Consider the following 17,186-nt stretch of genomic DNA (forward strand, 5'->3'; position numbering starts at 1 on the left):
ATACTTTGAATTGTTATTTTTATTATTAGTCTAGGCTACTGCCTGTTGGAAATTTTCCTTTACTGTGACTTTTACTGGGTAGAGATCATTTGTCATTTCCTCAAGAACAACCAGTGTTTACATTACTTTGTTTAAAGTGGTGACACAAGTATTCAAATATTTTATTTAAAAGTAGCAACACTATACCACAAGTATGAGTTATAGGTTTTGACCAAATTAAATGTAAACAAATTTAGTAGTAAAATACATTTACGGATTAAAATTAAAGTACTCACCAAGAAGGTCCTGGTCCAAGTGCTGTTATGTGCAATTATTTCTTTTCATTTTGAGAAGGAGGCCTATAATACATAATGTTTTATGAGCTCTTGTTTTGCAAGTCAAATCTTAATCTGCAAAGTACAGTGTTTTGCAGAAGTATGTCAAAACTGTAACTTGAGTAAATATATTTGGTTACTTCCAACTTAAACTGTTACTGTAGCCTAACTGGGTTTGCCATCTTACCAGTATTGAAGTATAAGTAAACACTGAAGTATGGGAATGTTCTCCCAACCTGGTTTGTAATCTCCTTGATCCTCTTCTGTCTCATATCAGGTACCTCTTTGTCAAAGGCTGGAGGTTACTACACACTCTGTGCAGAGCAAGCAATGGCTCCAAATAGTAGACATTCAGTGCAGGGTGGCTGAAAATTTATGTTCATTTCATCCATCACAATGAAAGAAAGTTTCAATTGTTCATTTTTCTTTTCTTTAGGCAAGAATAGCATTTCCACACCATCTCTAATCAAAACTTCAATTTTAACTATTAGAATTACTTTCTACCATGAATTTTTGTGAGATCACCTAAAGTAGCCTAAAGCTAACGATAGCATAAACAAAAAGTTTCCCTGAATATTGCTTAGAGTTAGGCTAACCTTACTGTTCCCAAACCCAAGACATGATATCAGCTTTATTGTTTAGGATATCAGACACATATCATAAATTTCATGTTTTAAACACTATTTTACAATTTTACAATTAACCTAGCTAATCATAACAAACGCTAGCTAGCTCAACTATGGAAGAAAACGTTTTGCAAAGATGCAACTTAAAGTATAAAGTTGATAATGTGAAACATTTTTAAAGGAAAGTTTGTTATGAAAGTACAACTTTTAAATAATTAGGACTACCTATTGATTTAATTCCACCATATCAACTGCCATACTGGACCGCAAGCAGTAACGTAAGCATTGACGTTACCGAACCTCTTTGACAGCCGTTGACAGCTCGCTCCACTCGCGAGATTGTGAGAATGGCATTCGCTCGAGAAGCTTTCTGAGATTTCACATTGTACTGTTTTTTTACACACATGGACTCACAGTAACTCAACAATAACTGCAAATCAAATTGCCATACTGCCATCTTCTGGGGTTCCTAGAACCATAATACCATAATAGAACGGGAACGTTCCTTTAAAGGTTGCAAAAATATAAACAAATGGGAACGTTTCAGGAAGTTGTTTGCTGGGCAGTCCCTGTCAGTGTGAAATGATAAACCTGGTTCAGGTGCTGTTATGAATTATTATTATATTACTTGGGCATTCTTTGAGAAAGTTTAATGAAACATATTTTATGAGTTCTTGTTTTGCAAGTAATTTTGCAGTAACTTGAGTAAATATACTCTGCTACTTTCTACCTAACATGTTAGTATAGCCTTCAGGTTTTCCCATATGACCAGTATGAGAGAACAAATGTTATACCTAATATTAAAATACCAGTAGGCCTAAGTATTAAATGTAAAAGTACTCACTGTGAAGGATAGTAAGGAAAGTCCCTATCAAAGTGTTAAATGACAACTTAAAGTAATAAACCTGGTCCAGGTGCTGTTATGTGTAATTATTTCTTGTACTGTATAATGCTTTATGAGCTCATGTTTTACAAGAAAATAGTTTGGCTGTTTTGCAGTAAAACATATAATAATTTCATCTTAAGTGTACCTACCTGACATGTTACTATAGCGTAATAAGGGTTTCAATCTTACCACTATTAAGGTATATTCAAGTACAAGTTGAAAGTATTTACTGTGAAGTATAGTCCCTGTCAAAGTGAAAGTAATAACCAGTAACCAGGTGCAGTTAAGTGTAATTACGTCTTGAAAAGAAATATTTTATGAGGTCTTGTTTTGCATGTCAAATCTTAATCCGGAGAGACAGTAATGCAGCTACTTTGCAGTAAACCATACACTAATGCCATCTTTGATTACTCCCTACCTAACCTGTTACTGTAGCCTAAATAGGTTTTCTGTCTCACCAGTATGTAAGTACAGGTAAATACCGAAAGTAAAAGTGCTCACTGTCAAAATGTAAAATGATAAGGTAAAATAATAAACCTGGTCCAGGTGTTGTTACGTGTAATTATATCTTGTAATGGTAAGACGTAGTATAATGCATCATCTTTTATGAGCTCTTGTTTTGCAAGTCAAGTCTTATTCTGCAAAGAAAATAGTACAGCTATTTTGCTGTGAAACATACAATAATTTCCTCTGACATGTAGTAACCTAACCTAACTTTGTTACTATAGCCTAATTAGGTTTCCTATGTGGCCCATAAAATGAGTATTATGTAGAATTATTAGACCTAGCATTAAAATACAAGTAAATATCCAAAATAACAGTACTCACTGTGAAGGATAGTTAGGATAGTGATCGCTGTCAAAGTATCAAATGATGTTAGTAGTTATCAGGTGTTGTAATTATATCATGTAATGTAAGGAAGTATAATGCATCATATTTTATGAGCTCTTGTTTTGAAAGTCAAATATGCATCTGCAAAGAAAAGACTACAGCTATCATAGAAACATAACAACGTAGTATAGCATACAATAATTTTATCTGAAATGTAATGGAAATACTCAAGAACCATAATCTCAAAACCATACTTAAATACAGCACCTGAGTAAATGCTTAATTACTTCCTAATTAACGTGTTCTCCCACGTGGCCAGTCGTATGAGTTTGTCTTTAACCTGTATTCACAGCTTCCTGAAAAGACAATTCCTCTCATCATAAAATATCTTAAATATTATTAAAAAATATTGTACTTCTGCAAGGTTTAGATTCACACAGCAGGTCTGGGGCATATTTTAAAATCACCTACTAATCTCTGAGGGTTGTTTTTACCTTCACAGGCTTTTCATTGCATCGGTTTATCTGTTTATTTATCTGTTAACTACACTGGCATGTATACAGCATGCCAGTATGTCAGTTAACACATAGAGTAAAGAATTCAAAAAGACAAAGGAGGGATAGAGAAAGACATGAGAGAGTGTGGAACGAAACAGAGTAGTTTGGAGCTGTGGGAGTTAGTGTCTCAGCAGTTTGGACAAACTTGCATAGGATTTTTGTATTGTTTTTTAACCAAATGCTGTGGAAAGGTTGGTATTTCAAATTGCTCACAGACCAACGGTGGGGTTAGTTGTTATCGGTAAATGTGACCATAGGTTAGTTATTAGTGAATCCAATAAATTAGCTCTGATTCCCAGAACTTTTCTTTGTATTTAAATACAGCCTATGGACAGCCAGTAAGAGGACATGTAACTTTCCCCTGTGGACCAACAACCCAGAATCACCAGCTGCATATGAATGAAATCTTGTTTTCAACAAGTCCTGTCATTATGAATATACAATATACAGTATCATGATAAAACTGTGAATTTAATCTTCTTATTTATCTGCTTTTGTGTTTAAATAAAGACCATTTTGTTAATGGTTGGATACAGAGTTGAGATGTTTTAAAATGAAAAATCATGTTCAGAATTTCTTTGATGAACTCTGGCTTTAACTGAAGCAGGAAATATACATGGGCGAGGGGCTTGCAAGACCAGCTGAAATCCGTAAAATATCTTTATGGCTTTGCTTTTATGCTTCTGTGGTCTGAGGGCACTGGAATATTATTATGTTCATACAGGATGTTTGCATTAAAATGTTTAAAAACTTTAAAATATGGCATCAATTCCTGGTGTGAGTATTTCTTTGACAATAAGATTTGTTCACTTGAAAGAGTTGAAACTCTATTCCTTATTGCTTGAACTGAGGTGCTCAGATAGTTAAAACTTTATGGCAGGTTTCTGGTGGATGAATCCCAGAGTCAGAGGTGGCGAGGACAATGTCTGACCACACTGCTGGCAGACAGCCAGGCAGCTATTGAAGGGAACATGATGATCCCGTTAATTATAAAGGTGACATAACACTAGTGAACCTGCTTCTGCACACCCACAGAGATGTTGTCAACCGGCTGCATAATCTTCTGAGCAATCAGTTATAGGAAGAATGTAGGTTTTACACACTCTCGTATTGGAACATTTTATTCACATTAAAAACAAAAAATAGTACAGAAACAGAACGACTGTGGCTTTGTGATCTGATAACACAACCAGCCCTCACCATCCATCACCACCCACCTGAAGCTGTTAACAATAAAAACGCAGTTGGTTTTTTTTTTAAATCATCAAGACAGTTTACTCCAGCTCAGGCAGAGATTTGTTTGTTTTCCCAACCCTGGTCTGAACTGCGGTGTCCTGGTAGCTTTGTTGGCACTTCCCCCCATCTTGTATGCTTAAGTGGAGGTCAAAAATGAACTCAACTGGCCTAAGCCGAACTGAAATGCATGAATAGATTTTGATATTGACAGAGGGCCTGACATGTTGTCTTCCTTCCTGAAAAATCACAAACATCTTGTTTCTGTTCTGGTGAAAGCAGCAACCTGGTAGGAAACATGAATTTTAAACGGATTAAGGTTAAGTAAGCTGTTTGTAGCTGTTTAATATAAATGTAATAAACATATTTATATAGATTTGTCGCTCATATTTTGAGCTTTAGAGCCTCTTACTGCTCTATATTCACAGAAAAGTCTTATATTCTTTGTTTAAAAAAAAACCCAATAAACAGTAGGTCTTCTTGATAGTTGGCAAGCATGTTTACTAAACATTGTATGAAGTATTCAAATCTGATAGGCAGTTGCGAGAATACGTGAGTCTGAATGAGTGTCTTAGTGTAACCAGAAGCACGCGGGTGAGTTCATTCAGGGATACAGGCTGCACAGTCATCAGGAAGTGAAACAGAACAGAATGTGCTGTACTAATCTGATTGAAAAACACTGCCCTGAGTGGAGGCATGAAAAAAAAAAAAGATGTTTCATTTACACAGCTAAAAGGAGAATCCTATGGCAGCAGAGGGACATGTACAAAGAAAACAAACTGAGCTTAACTCTTCATTTGGTGATATAATAGACAATTAGTGAGGATAAGGTAAGAGAAGCACACACTCTCACACCAACATGCACACAGTCACTAAAATAAAGCTGAGCAACATAATGCTCTTTTTTTTGTGTTCTAGGCATCCATGTTGTGTACATGGGAGTAATCTCCTGAGTGATCCCTTTTATCCCTGAACTTTTCCCCACTGAAGCAAGAGTTCCTTACTGCTGTGTCTTCCAAGGACCCTAACTATATGATCCCTCGCTGCCTCTGATGAAGAGAAACACAGTTGAACAGTGACTAACAGGAGGATTTTTTTTTTCATTTCAACTTGAACCTTAAATGTCCATATTTTATCCTTAGCAAGGTTTAATGCTCATGTTTATCTCCTTAGATAATCAGTTATGATAAAATCAGCTTTCATATCATGATAATAATCATATGAAAAAGGTTGGAGTTTACTAATGCATAAAGTTGTCAGTGGTGAAAGAAGTATTCAGATAGTTTACTTAAGTTAAAGTCACAATACAACAGTGTAAAAATACTGCATTACAAGTAAAAGTCACATATTCAAAATTTCAAAGGAAAAGTACAAAAGTATGATGTATTCAAATTAGAAAATGTACTTAAAGTAAGGTAAAAGTATTCATTATGCAAGCAGAATGCCCCCTGTCAGTGTTACAGTACATTATGATACATTATAGTACTGGATTATTGCCGAGGTGGAGCTACGTGGAGCTATGTACTGAATGTATTTCCCTCTGAAATGTAGTTAAGTAGAAATATGAAGAGCCTTAAAATTGTATTAAGTACAGTATGTAAATATATTTGGAAAGTTTTTTTGACATAAAAATGACCTGTATTCTTTTATAAATATAATTTGCATTTATATCTAATTTTAGATGCTTTCCTGAGATTTGTTCCCCCTCACTACTGTGGGTGTTTGGTTGTTTTGTGGCCTCAGCACTGGATCACTCTCATACACGATGGATACACAGTACGGTTAAAAGAGACTTCCAGATGTGTGGCTCCTTCTGTTTGGATGCTTTTTTTATATTTTGTCTGACATTTTGTTAGTTTGTACTCTGGTCCTAAAAGAAACATTATTTCATTTTAACTGCATGTTTTGTTCCAGATAAAAAGACAAATAAATGAGAGACCCTCTTTAACAACAATGTTTTATCACCTTTATACTTCTTCATGACTTTTGAACTGATGACATCTTTCAGAAGTCTGCTACAGAAAATTACGCAATATTTCTGCTCAGGGTCTCAGAGACCCCAGCCGTAAAACGTGGTTAAATACAATGGATTTTCATATGCTTTGTATCTGGTGTTGACATTACTTTATATGCAGCACTACCCCTAATATTTGGATCTGTACAAAGAGGTGTTTCTGTTATTTAGCCTATGCTGATATAAATGGGGTGAACAAAATAATAGTGAGTATAATGCAGTACAATTCAACAGCACCACAAACTACATCCTCCAAAATGACCATTCATTTCCAAACTGGCAACTGAGTTAAACATGACATATTTCCTTATTTGGTGTAATAACAATGCTTTATGGTCATTTCCGCATTTTGTCACATTCATCCGATGTGTACGCACAGTTTGTGGCTGGGGGGCGGGGGGGTAAATTAAATGAAATTAAAATTATCTGGCACCAGTAACAGTAAAAGTCTATTACATAGCAATTTCATCTGTCACGTCAGCCATCATTAATCAAAGCTTGAGTCAATTTCTCAATAATTATCCAAACGTATTAGGGAGTGACATCACTCAACAATCACTATAAACAGGACATGTGACAGTTTGGTTTACAAAAGAGGATGCTTCAAAACAAAGCCAACAAAATGTGTTAGATTAAAGATTATATTTAGGCCTAGCACAGCAACATACAGTAACATGGTAAGTAACAAGTGAAACACACAATTCACTATCAACTACAGCTGTTTGCAGATTTCAGCATCCAGTATGAAATAAAGGAAGATTAAATACGCATGTTCCCTTGTTTTATGTTTCATTTTGCAATGTGAGGAATGAGCAGTTCTATTCAGAGTCATAGAGATACAAAGACTTCTGTTTGCTCACACCTCTTCCCCTAATCAACAGTTCTTCTTGAATGTGTTTCTATACAGGAAGTGTATATACAGTATCTAACCACCCACCTGAACACTTACAAGGGGTCGTTTGTGGTGTTTTGTCCTATTGAGCAATCACCCTCCTGCTCTGTTGATTTACTTATGTTCTCTGCACAGTAATCACTAAACAGCAGGCAGTAAGTGTTGAAACTGCATGAATAAAATTCCTGTCAACATGAAACATAACTACATTATATACTGTCTGCTTCTGTACTAGCAATGTATTTGATGTAACATGACATAATTTATGCAATGGATTGTTTCTTAATAATAGTGACTGGATATTTGCAGTCAAATCTCAATAATTAAAACCTCTTGAAAATAAGTCATTTTATTATTCTTCTTGCAGCTTTTACAAAAATAATTTAATTTTTTCCTGTTTGTTTTCTGTTTTGTCTGTGTTGCTGTTGAACTAGTGAATTTGTTTTTCATTAGGACATTGGGTTACAGTAATGTGGGCATGTTGCCATTTTGTGTTTTAAAACATTATCTTGACATGGAAGAGGACTGGAGGATGTTCTTCACACAGTGGAAATCCAGTATTTTACTAAATATCTTAAAAAGATCACGCCCAGGCCGAAGGACACGGGAACGAGAACAGCCGTTAAGAAAATCTTCACACACAGACAAGTTTTGAAATGAAAGTCATCAATGAGAGGACAGAGAAAATAGTTAAAAAGGCAGAGGATGGCATTTGCCAAGAAAACAAAATTTCTGTCTCTATGGTAATAACACATTGTAGTATTGCTCACATTGTACAGTGTATATTCAATACATATATAAAGTTAGAGTATAGTCATAGCTTTTAGTTCAGCTTCTATCCCAAACTTGATTTTACTCTAGTTGATCGTTTATTCTATCTATCTATCTATCTATCTATCTATCTATCTATCTATCTATCTATCTATCTATCTATCTATCTATCTATCTATCTATCTATCTATCTATCTATCTATCTATCTATCTATCAGCAGAGTATAGTGGATGGAGATGATGATGATGATGGAGAGGGAAATGTGCCTGGAAATTTAAGTGGTTCACTTTGAGGGGGACAGAGATGGTGTTGGCTGAATGATTATTACAGCCCATGCAGGATTAGAAACACTACAAAGGCCTACTCTACAGTATGTACTGTAAAATAGCCTAGATTCTCTTTATTTGTGTTATAACATCAACAAATTATAGTGTAATGGGGTGTTGATTTCTGTGATTTTTGTGTCTCTTAAATAAATGCTGAGTATAATTTAAAAAGATTGTTTGTGGAGTTGTTCCAGATGTAGCTATCTAGATTGGCTACTTACAGACTTTATACACACTCGTTCAGGAGGTGAAGTTCTGCACCCATTTTGAAGAATAAACTAAAGAAAACATGCTTGTTTGGAAAGAAGCAATCTGTGAAGTTCTTTCTCGAAGAATGCCTGGTTAAAGTGATCTGTTTTAACAAATTTGGAGAGAAGAATACAGGGATGACACACTGTATTTAGTGTATTGTGACAGACTGTCCACTCCGGTACAATAGGTGGCGGTGTGTGCATTTAACATTGGTTTGCCAATACACACAAAGAATAAGAAAGGCGAATAGTTGTGCATCTCTTCCGCTGTGCTACCGGTGTTAAGCTAGCAGGTGGAACGGACGTGAAATCTGCTGCTAATATTTTTGTCTAACAGCTAAAGGGTGAGGTACATTTCTTGAACATAATGAACTACTAGGTTCCCAACAAGTTTTATATCATGTAACGTTGGTTAGTATGCTGCTGTGCCCAGAAATATATATATATTTTTAAATCGTTTCGTCATGATAAATGCTAAATTTGCTAGCTACCACATTCTGTTCTAGCTAATATAGCGTTAATGTTTGCATAGCTGTGTGAGGGGTTAGGAATCCTGGCAACATACATATTTGGTACCTAAGTTAGGCACAAAAGTGCCAGTTTTGTGTAGTGATTGTGTTAATCAGCCAAATGTGTGTCTTAAACTAACAAAGAGCATAATTATAATGTCTGACGTTACTCTGGTCGCTTTTACGCACAAGCTAACGAATCCTAACTATCAACTGCTGGTTGCTAGCAAGCTAGCGTTAGCTTGGTAATATGCAGCCAGCGTTAACATTCAAGTAGAATGACATCCTACAATGGAGCCCCATTTATTGTGGTCATTACACAGTTAGTCAGCTCTTAGTCATGTTTAATGTTGTGACTTTAGTGGCAGTAACCTGAACATGAACAGCCCACCTGTGGTTTGGGGAAGCGCTGCAGATTCGAGGATAGTTAAAGCTTTATTTAACAGCTTTATTTATCAATTAGCTGTCTCAATCAAGCTATCGGTGTATAACCACAATTTTCTATATGGTCTGTGAATCAGATATTACATTTTGACAATTGACACTTATTTTACCCAGAGGTCTGGTATGTGGCTGACAGTTTCTGACCGTTTTTTTTCCCTTTCAGGCACATCTGATTGTAGGACTCTAACAAGAAGATATTTGAACCTGGTGAAATGGGAGGTACGTTATGTTAACTTGTTACTTTTCCCTCCAGTTCACAACACTACAGGGTTTCCCAGGAAATTGTTGAGCCAAGGTGGTATGCCACCCAGATCTTGACACATCTAGTGTCAATATCAGTTTAGTTGATAGATGACAGCCTAAACAAAAGTCACTAATTAAATATATGGCGATTGCTGTGTGAAATAGTGCCTCTGCTGCTTTCCCCTAAAGGTTAATGTTTTATTTCAAAATGTGGTCATTTTTGTGAGGTAAGGAGTGCCTGTTCAGAATGGCCCGATTGCTTGGCCTCCAGTATTACTGCTTCAATGCATAGAAAAATGAATACTGTTGATTTGAAGTGCATATGCATATATACACCAACAACATGAGAGAAACTAACATTATTACTCAGATGTTAATTACTGTAATAGAGAATCTTTTCTCATTTCATGAGGGCTGCATTTAAAAATACAATGCATAACAGAGCTTTTAAAAAAATGTGCATCTGAAAATAAAGTGGATTTAGTTTGGATCATTTAAGCGGATAAACTTGCTCAAAGATTTGTGCTTATATGAAACATAGGCTACTGGTTTTGAACTGCCCATGGGAAGTAGCCTAAAAGTGTCTACTTTCCTCTCAGAGCACACGGCAGAAAAACTTTCTCTGACCCCCGTACAGCTCCAATTGCAGGCTGTGCTCATGCTTATGGTTTTATTATGGAGTACAAAAAATCTGAAACAACTTTTTTGGTTGTAAACAACTAGAGATGCACCGGTTGCAATTTTCTTGGCGGATTTCCAAAGCCTGACCGGCCAATTCCTATATATTTGTATATTTTATTTGAAAGAATACATTACCCTATTTTTAGTAGGTTATTTCTTATTTCACCATTTTAATTCTACTTAAATCTTTACCTTATTTTAGTGTCTAGTCACAAACTACTTCAATCTGCTCATGTTGCTTTTCCCTTAAGTTCTCTCGCCCCCGGGGTAGGTGGCCCACACACACCGGCTTGCCGCCCCGCCTCTTTTTTCAACTCTTTGGATTTTTTCACGCGCGAGCCCATTTTCACAACAGCAGGTGAGCCGCGTGTGGAGGAAGCTTGTTGACGTCGCCTATGATCGAAACCAACATGGGACTGAAGGACATCAGCACTGGTGTGTTCACTGCTTTACCTGGTCCGTGCTTGTAAAATATCCACCATGTCCGCATCTTCCAATGTAGGCATAATACCAGATAATGGCTATCTTTGTGTTTCTCTGCAAAGTGCTAAAATGGGTCGCCAAATATACTTTGGTGGCCGTTTTTATATACCTGGGCAGTCCTCCCAAGTAAAGTCTGTGTGGGAAACACAGCTTATTTTGGCCATACAGGTATTACAAATTGTGTGTGGCTGTGACCATGGTCCATTACTGTTACTGTGCAGCACAGCATTCGTGTAAATTTGACTGGCACAGAATCAGATAAGTGAGACTGATTGGTTCCGGTCACCGGTCATGGCCGATCAAGCTGAAAACCGTCCGATTCTGGTCACCGGCCGATCGATCGGTGCATCTCTAAAAACAAGTCACGCAAGGACTTCAGGGTTTAAGGAACACCCAGACTCAATATTTTCTGTATTTTGTTTTTTAATGCACCTTTATCAATTTCCAGTTAGGCCAATATGCAATTTCCAAGTCATCACATTTTACCCTGAGTAAGAATATCAACTTTACACTAATCCAAGTTCATTTCCAGATTCTAAGAAATGCTCCACTCCAGCAGCGGAGGACGGTCACCACTTCAACACTGGTGTGTGGGGATGTGGGCGTGTTTATTTGTGCTTTTAGAACGTAACGATCAGAAAATAATTCACCAGCTTTCTCGCTACCAGCGCTCCCTCTCCTCATTCACTCTCTAGGTCACTCAACCATCTCTCTTTCTCTTTCTTATGAACACAAACCAAAGGAAGCATCTCTCTATCGCTATTTTTCAGCATAGACTGCAAGACAAGAAGATTGCAAGACAGAGATTCCTTCCTTTATAGTTAGATTACTGCAGAGCTACCAGTGGCACGAAAAAAAAAAGTGACTAAGTCCACAGCCAGGTGCTTGTGTGGATATGGGGGAAAGCTCACTTGGTAGTGACTCACTTGAATTAACATAGGTAAATAGTTAGTGACACAGATAATATTCTCCTTGAAATATTTCAATTATCTATACACATTATGCACGATTTTAAAGAGTTCAAAATGGCTAAAAACTTTCTGTTGTTGCCTTCATTGGGTTTGGTAACTTAGCAGTTTGCATTTACTGGCAAGTAGATCTTGTATATTTGTTTGTTAAATGTTTGCAGTTTTTACATGAGCTGGGCATGCTAACAATAGCTGATTCCGGGGCATTGTCTCCATGATCTGAGACACTAAAACACTACTGCATTAAATGCATTGCCATGTCAGATGGATTTCATTCTTCTTCACCTCCATTGCATAAAATTATTTTCACACAGTGATCACATTTGGCTGCATCACTACTGTCATCTGTGAGGAGTACTTAAGAGCACTAGTAGCTCATATCACTAATATAGTATTGTCTTCCATATTCTAAATAGGGATGGTATTATGAATTAAATCTGACAGTATTTATAAGGTTTTTTTATTTCTATGAATTTATATGATAATATGGTATATTTCCTCGGCATGCAGTTGATAAAAACATTATAGATAAAATAATCAGATAGGAATTTCTGTTTTTGGCTAATTCAGGCAAGCAAATTCATCAAGTTGATGTAAAAATTCTGTAAATCAAGTGTTGTCAGAGCAGCAATGGCTTTATACAACCAGCGATAATAAAAGTATAGCTACCTCGGTATAAACAGTATGGCTAAATCTCTGACAGTTGACAAATTGTCAAATTGAGATTTTTAGTCGACACTTTCAGCGATTAAAACAAAGGCCAACAGGTCTCATCAGCTGCCTCCACTCTATAACACTGCTGTACAACCAGTGTTTTTGTAAGTCCAACAACTCCAACAGAGTGATACATCTTGAGTGATCTCTCTCTAGCAGATCACGTCAGTTTCAGGAGTCGTATTCTCTCCGTTAATGTTTTATTCATATCAGATCAATAATTTAAGCTTATCAACTTAATACCTTTGAACAAGGACCTTCAGTATTTGGAAGTTAAGTTGCTTGTGAAAAACAAGGTGTGCCAAGTTTAGTAGTCTGATAAAGGACTCTGATCGGGATCAGGGCCAAAACATTTAAAACCCCTTTCTCAACATTTAACACTAATTAAAGAGACTAAATTGGGCAAAACACGCCTCAGTTCATTTGAACCATGTACTTCACACTAAATGTTGGTCACATTGTGGTTTTGAATTTCTTCTCCCAGAATGTTGAGGAATACTCACTCTGTACATTCAGCTTACAAGTCTTTAATGGATGATGCAGAATAAGTTAAAACGATGCATAGGCAACTTTCATCATATCCCTCCATGTTTGTGTTTGTGTATCTTTCTTTCAGACCCTGCTCTTAATAGAGACTGTCCCCTTGACTGCAAGGTTTACGTTGGGAATCTAGGAAACAATGGAAACAAGACAGAGTTAGAAAGAGCTTTTGGGTACTATGGTCCTTTAAGAAGTGTTTGGGTTGCCAGGAATCCTCCAGGCTTTGCTTTTGTAGAGTTTGAAGATCCCAGAGATGCATCTGATGCTGTGAGAGAACTGGATGGAAGGTAACTCCTTCAACACGTTTTTAGTAGTTGTTGTTTTTGTAGTGTTTTTTTTTTTTCCCACTCATGTGATGACTTTTGCCTAGAACCATGTGTGGCTGTCGAGTGCGTGTCGAGTTATCCACTGGGGAAAAGCGCTCCAGGAGCCGTGGCCCCCCTCCATCCTGGAATAGACGCCCTCGTGAAGATCTTAGGCGACGTAGTCCTCCAGGCAGACGCAGGTATGTATTTCCCACATGACAATTGATTTTAACTGTTTTATTTACAGTCTCATTTGCAGTGTTTAAAAGCTCAAATGACAAAGCAGATTGACAGTCCCCACTCACTGTAAGCATTACAAGTGTTTTTACTCCTTCAAAATATTAGTTAGTTTGGCAAAGCCATTTAAATCTAACAACCTCCCACATTGGCAAAACATCTCTCATATCTTTAGATCTCAAACCTGTTAAAACTTTGTCAACCTTAAAGCCAAAGCCAAGTAGGAAACAAAGTTTCTAGTTGGTCGTTGTCGCTATGGCCTAAATTTAATTGTTAGCACTTAGTTATTAGCACACATACGAAATGAGTTCATCAATAGATGATCTGTGGATCTCGCTGCTTCAGGATTTGATATATTGATGTCACTCTCTTTCCTTTTATATGTTTTATAAATTTAATCCTACATTAACTGGAGTGATACTTTTTAAACAAACTTTCTACATTATTTCATTGTTTCAAGGGTATATCTGTGCCAGTTTTTACGTTTGACAGCCAAGTCCAAAGGCAGCTTATGTCAGCACTTGACTATTTATGAACTCTTATAACTGTGTGTCTGTTAAAAGATCAAGCTCTACCAGAGTGATATTTGCTTTATGGGGACATCTTAAGAGGCACAGTTAGCACTTCATCATCCATCAAACATTTTTATAGGTACTTTCTAGAATTACTTTCTGAAGGTGTAAATTTTGTTTTCTTTTTGAGTTCAGTTGCCATATATTAATAAAACTGAACCCCGTTGCAGAGTCACCACCACGCTTCTCACCATCTGAGTCAGTCAACTAGTCCTCTTTCAGCATCATGTGACTGCTGACCAGCGAGCCCCAATCAGCTTGGCTGGTGTTGTCACATGACCCAGGCGCACCGCCAGTCGTCAGGTTCCACCAACCTTTTGGTTCCTGAGCATGCGGTTCCCAGCATCCTCCTCTTCTTCCTCCAACCTTAACCCAAACGACAGCGGTCCACTTCACATAATCAACCAATCAGCGTCTTTACTCTTTCTATTCTCCACACAACTACTGTATCAACGGGAACAGCCCTTGGCTTACATCCCTTCCCATCCTTCCCCCCCAAAAAGGCAGGGAAAATCTACAACTACCCCTTCCAACCAGCCACCAAGCAACTTCATATCTCCAACATTTGCATCATGTGGCAAATCCTCTCTGCAATTCGACCTCCCTCACCATCAGTCTGGCTTCCTTGCGTCATTTCTATCTTGTCCAAATCCCCCAAAATAGTAAGTTGCTTTTATCCTGCTCTTTGTAGTTTTTATGCTTAATCTAGCTTTCAAAGCTGCTTGAAAGTTTTCCCTCAGCATTTATGTAATTTAGAGCAATTTCAGTGCAGAGCTGCAAAACCAAAAGTTGTGGTCAAGGAACTTTGCCGTGAGTCTTTTTTTGCAAAAATGTACTACATTTTTCAGATGTTCGCAGTGTAATTGTGCTGCTGAGTGCATTTTCATGGCTCGACATTAAGCCGTCGTGAGTGATATCCAATGGAATAAAGTGTACTTTATCCTTTCACCTGGAGTGCACTTGTTTCCTAATTAGAAATTACATTTAAAATTTTAGTGTTATCAAGGTTGTTTTGCAGCCATCTTTAGAGCCAACACATGTAGGTTACTAATGGTTTCGATGCTACAGTCACAAGACCATTCAGTGGTTCATGATTTCTATATCCAGGTTTCTTTTGAAATAAAAGTGAAAACAATCACTCCGTTTCTGATCAGTTCCACTGTATGGACTTTGTGTAGGTCATTGTGCACAATCTGTGTGCCTCCAGTGCTGTTAAAAAACTACTTTATAGCAGCATTGCAGTAGACAGACGATCTAAGAATATGTTTTGCACACTCATAATTGTTAAGTTGTAACATGTATTACTTGGTGTTTGTACCAGGCAAGCCTTAATGTCGAGCTCTGATTTTGCTCTATGTTCTGAAATCTGGCTCCACGATTGGTGCTCATTGGACAAAGTTTCTTTTTAATGAGTTGATCTTGATGCAGTTCATGGATGCAGATGATCCTTCTATTAACAGACAAGGAACTACTTACCCGTGTCTCTTTAAGGATCAAGAATACCAAAGGTTTCATTAGTTATAGGAAGGGTTAAAATCTCTTTTCTAATTTTTCTTTGTCATTTTTTTAACTTCACCTACATTACAGATCACCGAAGAAGAGGAGCCTCAGCCGCAGTCGCAGCAGGTAAGCTTATAACTGTTCTCATTTAAACTGTGCGTTTGTCGATAACGAATGATAAAATTCATGTTAATTGTATTTTGGTTTTGTTCACCAGGTCTGTTTCAAGAGACAGACGCAGATATCGGTCTCTCTCCAGAGACAAGAACCGTAAGCGCTCAAAATCCTTCTCACAGTCAAGGAGGTAAGTTTAAGATTTATTGATTATTATCATACTGTACTCAAAGACTTAAATCTTATCACTAAAATATTTTTTTACCAGTCATTTTGCACTTATTCACTAGTTTGTATTTTACAGTCGCTCCCAGTCTACCGAGAGGAAATGAAGACCTAAAACAATGGTTTATCTGCAGGATCCTGTGTGAAAGTACAAATTTTTATAGTCCTGTTCTTCTTTTTAGATTTTGCTTGCCAGCTCAAGGCAGCGTAAGGTTGGTCACGTTACATATTGTGTAATAGCAGTCTGTTGAATTAACAACAAAGGACTAAAGTGTTTTTCTCCCTTTTCTCCTTTTGCCGGTTCTCATGGCAAGGTTTACCCATTGTACAGGGGAAAAAATTTTGTCTTTGAATTTCCTTTATAAAGCATAAAACTAATTCTGTCTTACCCTGCATGCTTTGAAATGGAATACTGGATTTAGTTTTACATTACCATCCTGTTGTTTTTTTTAATGGTTGAATTAAAGTTGATGTGATGTTTTTATTTGCTTTTGTTTGCTTTTTTTTTAAATTCTTGGTTGACTTAAATTACTGGCAATGGGTTACTGTGAGCTGCATCACCAATTATACAAGTGACAGAAAGCAGACTGGCAACAAATGTTGTAAATACTGATGATATTTGCAGGCTATCCTTGAAGCCTAAAACATCTGTAATTCTGTATTTTACCTATGTCATTTTTGCAAAAGAAGGCATTTACTCTATTCAACTTTGCTTGATTCTCTGAGCTCTGACAATTTGTGCTGATGTAGTTAAACAACTTCTTCAATAAATGTTTTTCTTAAGATGACATTATCTCCTCGTTGCCTGTTGTTTTTTTTAATGTCTCAATAGTTCCATAAACCAACAAGATAAATATTATGTAAAAACTCACCATGTACAATAATCAAATAAGATTTTGTAAAGAAAATTAAGCTTGATTCAATTCAGGAAGTACTACGTATTGTTGCC

The 17,186-nt window shown here is 36.8% G+C and overlaps 2 protein-coding genes across 10 annotated transcripts in view; one reads left to right on the top strand and one right to left on the bottom strand.

Annotated features, from left to right (window-relative positions):
• fkbp5 (FKBP prolyl isomerase 5) overlaps positions 1 to 8,245 on the bottom strand; it is a 24,068-nt gene extending 15,823 nt beyond the window's left edge. For 2 of the 4 annotated variants that reach the window (XM_044170039.1, XM_044170014.1), the window contains exons 1-2: positions 502 to 8,245; positions 276 to 338 (exon numbers count right to left, since the gene is read on the bottom strand). The gene's annotated coding sequence lies outside the window, so the exon portion shown is untranslated. Of the gene's footprint in view, positions 1 to 275 lie in introns of all 4 variants that reach the window. The other 2 variants (XM_044170031.1, XM_044170006.1) reach the window with 1 other exon arrangement.
• srsf3a (serine and arginine rich splicing factor 3a) overlaps positions 1 to 17,030 on the top strand; it is a 17,207-nt gene extending 177 nt beyond the window's left edge. For 2 of the 6 annotated variants that reach the window (XM_044170130.1, XM_044170121.1), the window contains exons 2-8: positions 9,819 to 9,874; positions 11,595 to 11,648; positions 13,361 to 13,571; positions 13,655 to 13,789; positions 15,986 to 16,024; positions 16,116 to 16,202; positions 16,317 to 17,030. In XM_044170130.1, the coding sequence (XP_044026065.1) occupies positions 9,868 to 9,874; positions 11,595 to 11,648; positions 13,361 to 13,571; positions 13,655 to 13,789; positions 15,986 to 16,024; positions 16,116 to 16,202; positions 16,317 to 16,344 (561 nt within the window). In that variant the 5' untranslated portion in view covers positions 9,819 to 9,867 and the 3' untranslated portion in view covers positions 16,345 to 17,030. Of the gene's footprint in view, positions 1 to 8,345; positions 8,496 to 8,906; positions 9,047 to 9,818; positions 9,875 to 10,830; positions 11,015 to 11,594; positions 11,649 to 13,360; positions 13,572 to 13,654; positions 13,790 to 15,985; positions 16,025 to 16,115; positions 16,203 to 16,316 lie in introns of those variants that run through there. The other 4 variants (XM_044170123.1, XM_044170115.1, XM_044170139.1 and 1 more) reach the window with 4 other exon arrangements.
• Positions 17,031 to 17,186: the final 156 nt, after the last annotated feature.

Source organism: Siniperca chuatsi, linkage group LG2, assembly GCF_020085105.1.
Source record: "Siniperca chuatsi isolate FFG_IHB_CAS linkage group LG2, ASM2008510v1, whole genome shotgun sequence".
NCBI classification, from domain to species: domain Eukaryota; kingdom Metazoa; phylum Chordata; class Actinopteri; order Centrarchiformes; family Sinipercidae; genus Siniperca; species Siniperca chuatsi.